Source organism: Tripterygium wilfordii, chromosome 9, assembly GCF_013401445.1.
Source record: "Tripterygium wilfordii isolate XIE 37 chromosome 9, ASM1340144v1, whole genome shotgun sequence".
Classification (NCBI taxonomy): domain Eukaryota; kingdom Viridiplantae; phylum Streptophyta; class Magnoliopsida; order Celastrales; family Celastraceae; genus Tripterygium; species Tripterygium wilfordii.
This window is the reverse complement of record NC_052240.1, coordinates 13,065,514-13,072,649: the sequence shown is the minus strand read 5'-3', so window position 1 is coordinate 13,072,649 and position 7,136 is coordinate 13,065,514. Positions and strand designations below refer to the sequence as shown.

Below are 7,136 nucleotides of genomic sequence, written 5' to 3'. Positions count from 1 at the left end.
GACCACCAATTCTGACCAGCCCAGAATGTTGAGAGCTCTGTTAGAGAAACAACTTAATTGAATAAAACAGTTAAGTGATCTCAAACTATGAACGGTTGGATGAGAATTGGATGACAAATCTTTTTTATTTTTTTTCAGATCAAACGGACGAAATTACTTTCATTTTACACCTATTGTGTTATGTTGGGATTGGTTGAAATATCCAAAAAAAAAAAAAAAAAAAAAAAAAGAATGGGACCAGCACCTACCTAATCCTTGAGCGTAGAAATGAGTGCCTTAAAGACAAGTAGGTTAGGAGTGGACCCCACTTTGAACAGCAAAAACAACTCCTTGATTTGATTGGCAAGTGTGCATTATGCAAGCAACCGCGTAATGATTTATCTCTTTTTTTATTTATTATTCAACGATAATAACAAAGGAATGACATTGTGATTCGGAGTTTGATTTTCATTTATAATAATATCTTTGTTTATGCGTCAAATTTTGATCCAATTTATATCATTGTTAGATAAAAAATTTATGTGTAAGTGGATTTGACTATCCGAATTTAAATACATATCGGATATTCAAATGATAAATATGTATAATATAATTTTCAATTAAAAAATTGAATGAGAACAAAAATATGGTCCCACCAACTCCAACAATTGCATGTGATCCCCATCAAAATAAAACATTATGAATTCTCGTCCACACATGGCTGCTTTTATCTCTTTTGTACATATAGAAGAAAGAATATTATGTGAATGTAAAGAAAAATGTTCAGTATACGTGAACAACGTGACCATTTGGACTTTTCTAGATATTACTTATATTTTATGCACTAAAAAGCCATCCACTCTTCGCCCACTTCATTGACTTTTGGCGCATGTGAACCATATATTAGTACCACACACAAAAATGCCCATTCCGTGTTCATAACTTTTTAATTCCTATAACTTTTTTTTTAATTCCTATAACTAAAACGCGTGAAAGGGTAGTTTGAATTTAAAGAAGAAGACGAAATTAATTGATTTCAAATTCATTACATGTGCGTGACTAACAGGAACATAAAGAACTGTTCAAAACGTACACGACCACTTAAATATAATCTTAACTCTCGACTTCATATATAAATATATATATGATATACGTTGTAATGAATATTTATTTGCTCTTATTGTCCATGTGAATTGTGAAGGTTGGCATGATAAGAATCATAATTACAATTAATGACACATTAATTTCATTTGAAGCAAAAACGGTACAGAGGGAGGATGATATTCAAATGCCAAAATGGTGACGAATCATGATTTAATTAAATTCTCAGTTAATTAAATACATGAAACCAATAACAATATAGTTAGATATATTGGTGGACTCATTAATTAGAGCCACCGCTAGACAGACACAACCACAAACAGATGGTTGAAGAAAATTAATAAAAAGGGCATATAATTTGGATAACTATAAAAGAGACCACAAACAACTATTAAGCGCTTCCTTCCGGAGAGGGTCAGGAGCCTAAAAATGTCAAAATCTGGATATCACTCCGGTGATAAGCCAAGCCACAAATTGTTTTCAACTGGTAATTTTGGTAGACCTGCCTTTGGGTTACTTGCTTGGTATGGAGCTTTTGCAGTAATCCTGCAAAATATGAAATACCCAGGTTAGAAGAATGAACATATGTGCTTTTGACCATGATTATGCAAGAAAGCAAAAGGCCAGTTGAACAACCTAGAAAGTCTACCAAACAAATGAAATGGAATGGAATGAATCAAATACAAAAGTTGTGTCAGAATGCCTACCTATCTTTTCTCTTCTCCAAAAACCTTTGCAGGGAAGCTCTCCTTGTTATTGGTAGAACTGCTATCAAAGCCAAAAAAAAGAGCCTTTCATTAGCAAAGGATGAAAAAATAATAAATCCCTCCACTTGTGAATAACAGATTAAGGAAACCAAAGAGGCTGAGAGGATTACCACTAACTGTAGGCTGAGTGGGAGTTTGAATGCAGTCTTTCTTTAAATCAGTGCCAAAATTAGGTTCAACATTAGGACTCAAACTGCGAGCTTCAACCGGAGTTTTCGAGATCTTATTCTCAGTAGGAGGAGGAAATGCTGTGCAACTCTCTGCACTTTCCTTGCCCGCTAAGAGCATGACTTCTTTTGCTTTGTCTGCAGGGAAATCATTGAACACAAACACTTGTCCACCGTATAATATAGTCATCTGTGCAGTTTTATCCACTTGCTCCCCTGCTACAACACTACATCACAATGAACAAAGCAACAAATCAGTCAAAACTGCAACTTCAGTTATAAAATGATGGCCTATATTTATATTGAAGCACAAACCCACCAAGAATCGGCCTTTTTTGGGAGCTCTTCCTCCTTGAATCCATGGAAACCAGCTGTTTCAGGGAACAAACTCATTGGTTTGAGCATTTTAGCATCATTTTGCCCCAAAACCTCTCCTGGTTTCTCACTGATGGGAAACAAATTCAAAACTGTGGCTGCCCGTCTCAACATCTCTGGTTTTCCTGTTACAATCACACCAAACAGAACATCAGATTTCTCTTCTCTATCACAAGCCAACACAACTTTGATATGCCTAATTAATCCAAATGCTGAAGTAACCATATTCAATGAATCTTTTCTAGACAAAAACATGTCTATTTATAGGGAGGAATTGGGGGTGAATCTTTTCGAGGATTTTTTTAGATCTAGTATCCGGATTCCTCTCCAACAGAATAGACATAATCTCAACAGTACTTCTTATGAAGGACAAATGAATTTGGGCCATAAAACGGATAAAGGATTAACCACATGTTAATTTCTTTTGTCAAAACAATGAAAACTTCAAGGTCGAGCATATCGAGGAGGGAATCAAGTAATACAGAACAATCAAAAACAAACGCGTCGATTACAAACCACAAATTTTCGGATCTGGAGATTAAGCACATTCGTATTAAACTAAACAAGTACGGTTAACGAATTAGTTAATTTCATCAAACAGATCTAAAATCTTTGTCGATGAATATCTCAATTAAACTATAAAACACCATTCCAACCCTAAAATTAGCACCAACACCGTAACAAGAAAACAGAGCAAGAAACGATTAAGTTGCTTACCGTTTTCTTCAACGTTGCATGTCATTCCTAGACTCAGATCTCCAAAACTCCCATTCTCCTTCAAGTACTGACTCAATAGACTACACTTCTGAGAGAAGCTTGGCTTCTCCGGCTTCTGTCCTCCGAACTCCAACCTTTCCGTCCCGGTCGACATATTTTCCGGCAAATCAACTAAAAATTAAACAGATTCACGTTCTTTTTCTTTGATTCGTGCCTTCAACTACGTTGTTGTTGTTGTTGTTGCTATGCCTGCATTTGCTTGATATTGTTGAAGCAAAAGCGAGACATGGATGTAGGGGAAGGAGAGAAGGGGCAAGGGGATGATGCTTATCTTTATTGGGGCCGTGAGAGAGTTGAAGCACAAGGAATATGTGCGTGTCACTTCTTTTTTAAAATTTGTTTTCTTCCCTTTAGCCTTTGAGAGTCTTCTTTGTCACGCTTTATTTTCAACACGTGTTCTTTGCATTTCTTAACGCCGACGTTTCTGTTTCCGTTGCACACGTTTAGTTAACTCAATTTACATGAACACCCCCGTTTTCGTTCTTACCGACGCAGAAAGTAAGGGTAATATCGTCAAATTAAAAAATATGACGGCGTTAGGTGTGGAGTGGCCGTCCATTTGCGTGCCTTCACGCATGTGAGTAACATGGTTGGGGTGGGGCCCGAACCTAACCTCGTGGTTTGTTTTTTTTTTTCCCGAATAAATAAAAGTAAGCGGCGAGTGCACGACAGACGACCAACATAAGTTGACACGTGGAAATGCATTACAGCCTGTAGACGGTGATCGTGGAGATTCTGCAGTTGCAACTGACAAGTGTAGGTTCATGCCTAGCCCGTGAAAGACTTGTGTGGTAACGGGCTGTTTGTCTGATATCTGTGCGCCTCACCATTCAGTCAGATCTTATTAATATAAATTTTTTGCTTAAATTTAACAAGTAAAATAATAATGAATGTTCTTTTTTTTATTATATGGGTAAGAGAGACTCGAACTCGATAACTCAATCAAATATCACATAAAGTATACGAGTGTCATTTAATAACTAGCCCGACATTATTTATTTATATATATATATATATATATAATACACACACATATGCATGCACTATCTGTGTATATGTATATATGTATATAATATAATATTTATTTTTATATATATATATAATATGTATATATATATATATAATACACACACATACACAGACAGTGCATGTATATGTATATATGTATGTATGTATATATGTATGTATGTATGTATATATACACATATATATAATATATAATATATATGTATATCTATAACTTATGTGCTTTTAGAATTTTTTATTTAAAGGGGTAATAGGTTGGAGTAAAACTTTCTATTACTTTTTATTACCCAAGTCTCCCCACTAATAAACTTTATGTATAAAAAATAAGCTCAATTACTAAAATTTATTACAGGAGTAAAAGTTATACTGACATAACAAACACAAATAAACTTAAAATTTAATTACCCTTGTAACCATTACACCTCATTATCTTTGTACCAAACGCACCATCACAGTAAATAATAATGAAAAGGCGTATTGGAGTTTGACAAAAAAGGGTGTATTCTAAGTTAAAAAAATAGGTGAATACCTATTTGTAGCACGTGGACTGCTCACAAGGGAAAAACAATACGTGGCAGAAATTTATAGGGCAGTTAAGTAACACGGGAAACAAGATCCTCGTGACAGAGTCGTAAAGAATGGCAGGCTTTACCAGTAGGCAGTAGACTAGTAATAGAGCCTGTGCAGAGGGAGGGAGGCTGATTAGTGAGAAGGTGTCATCATTAAAAACTGAAAACGTTTATACTTTTTTCTACCCCAATATTTCTTACTTTTATTTTAGCCTCCGTCGTGACTTCATAATTACTAAGTACTCGACGTGACAGATGAATTGGTAATTAAAATGGAAAATAAATATTGGAGGTATGTAATATTAGTTATTGATGGTCTGATCTAATAATTGAATTTTTATGATCCGAATCAAATCATGTTTGAACATAAATTATGTGTCTAAAATCAGGGTCCAATTATATATAGATTTGTCTGATTTACTTGTTCGAATCTTAACCTGAATTAGATTATTGTTCGGTTTACTTATTCTGATTTAAACCAATCCGAGTTTGATCAACTTAGTACCTTCAAAATTTAATCCATATTATGATCCAACACATGATATTACCTTATCCGAAACCAATTTTTTGCCACCCCCAACTCCAACGGACAGCGGCCAGATGTTAGGAGCAGGGAGTGCTCTCACCCGTTACAATAAACGTGATTTGCAGGCCAGCTACCACTGTTTCAGCCTTTAGTTTCTACCCAAAATCTCTATCTTCATCCCCTCTCACCGACCAAATATTTGCATAATTGAATTGTGCCTACTTATTAAATTGAAGTAAGTGACCAACAACCCAATGTTGGCAAGTAATTAATTATGACATTGCGTGTTTAATGAATGGACCATGAAATAGATGTTTTGCTAAAATTGGTTTCAAGTGGTCCATGGAAAACCAAATGGATCCCTTTTGTTTCCACTTACTTGCCGTGCTTTCCCAGAATATGAAATTAATGACCATCACATGGTAATCAAACGTACATGGTGGTCCAAAATTCTTCATAGGCAATAATGTCTCCAATTTATTTCGACCGACACTTTTTTTTTTCCTCCTACTTTTCTTTCACATGATGATAATGTTTTGGGTATCCAAGTAGTAACAACAATATTACGTTGTTTTGTATTTTTTTTTTATTCTAATTATCCTAAATGTTGAGATGAACGTACACGATTTCATGTGGATCGTATGGAATTCACGATTTTGCATGAATCATGTGCGTCAATCTCAACATTTGAGATAACTGAGACAAAAAAGATTAGAATTCTTAGCATTTTCGCTATGCATTCAATTTTCAATAGATACTATTCAAACTAGATACATAATAACATAATAAAAGAAAATGAAAATTCAGAAATATTGAATATTACAAGAGACTAATAAATCATGTAGGTAGAAGAAGTCACCCAAGTCATTAGTTGAGATGGGGTGCATAATTCTGATGATAACGGTTTGAATCCCTCTCCTCATTTAAAAAAAAAAGAAAATAGGAGAAGAAACAAAATCTAACATAATGTAGATCAAATTCTCTTACTTATGTTATTGGGTAAATGAACGAGGATTGTGGAATTTTAAAAAAATCTAATACAAATAGAAAAACATTAAATTGTCGCCTGCAGAGTCGCCATAATGGACTAGAATGTACAGTGATGGCTTCTTTGGGCAACCAATTCAAGCTTGCTTTATTTGACCTTTTATTATTATTATTATTATTATTTTACTTGAATGAATCCCGATATAACACGTGCTCCAATGATATGACTTGGTACTTGGTAGATAGAATTCATGATATTATTAATTGTTTATCACAAAACATCGTCTCTTATATATACAAATGTTTAAACTATTGTATTTATTAGATCTTTAAACTATTGTAGGTGTTTACTGAATTAGTCTTGAGTTGGTCTATGGGTTTTGTTTTTCCATTTATTTTGGTAACTGTTTGCAGCTTAAATTCTGCTAAAACAAATGATGATGTTTGATGTTTCAATTTTATATCTATTGACTGACGCAATCATTACAAGACGGTAATACGATAATGATAAGGATTTCATGTACATCATATGAAGCTCACGAATTCACTTATAATTTGTGCATTTAACCCAACAACTCGAGATTCTAACTAGTTAAATCTCGAGATGCCAACTACTGGATCTTATCATTTTCGATTACAAGGCAACTCTTACACACACCGGATGTCTCGCATAAAAACTGTAAAATGTAAATCAAATAACAAGGAATTGAAATTTGAAAAAAATGCTACTGGTTTTGAGTCCCGGAGCGGTACATTTGGTCAATTTATTGGGGGTTAGGCAATAGGCATTTGAATGCCAAATGCATATGCCAACTCTGGTCTCTGGTTGCAGTCTTGCAAAGAACTTTCCAGGAAATAAGAA

General features: G+C 34.4%; 1 protein-coding gene across 2 annotated transcripts; it reads right to left on the bottom strand.

Annotated features, from left to right (window-relative positions):
* Positions 1-1,259: 1,259 nt before the first annotated feature.
* On the bottom strand, positions 1,260-3,480 carry LOC120006582 (protein TIFY 10A-like). Of its 2 annotated transcripts, none has more exons than XM_038856652.1 (5): positions 3,107-3,480; positions 2,334-2,514; positions 1,958-2,241; positions 1,788-1,845; positions 1,260-1,626 (listed from the first exon to the last, which is right to left on the bottom strand). In XM_038856652.1, the coding sequence occupies exons 1-5, from the start codon at positions 3,258-3,260 to the stop codon at positions 1,527-1,529; spliced, it is 777 nt and encodes a 258-aa protein (XP_038712580.1). In that variant the 5' UTR covers positions 3,261-3,480; the 3' UTR covers positions 1,260-1,526. The 2 variants fall into 2 exon arrangements, with proteins under 2 accessions (XP_038712580.1, XP_038712579.1); XM_038856651.1 differs by having other exon boundaries at positions 1,788-1,848; positions 3,107-3,479.
* Positions 3,481-7,136: the final 3,656 nt, after the last annotated feature.

Bases quoted from the DNA above. Each gene is read 5' to 3' on its own strand.
- LOC120006582 (XM_038856651.1), bottom strand. From the start codon at position 3,260: ATGTCGACCGGGACGGAAAGGTTGGAGTTCGGAGGACAGAAGCCGGAG. The intron at 2,515-3,106 runs GTAAGCAACTTA...TGATTGTAACAG, and splicing joins ATGCAACGTTGAAGAAAACG to GAAAACCAGAGATGTTGAGA. The intron at 1,849-1,957 runs GTAATCCTCTCA...TGGCTTTGATAG, and splicing joins CACTCAGCCTACAGTTAGTG to CAGTTCTACCAATAACAAGG.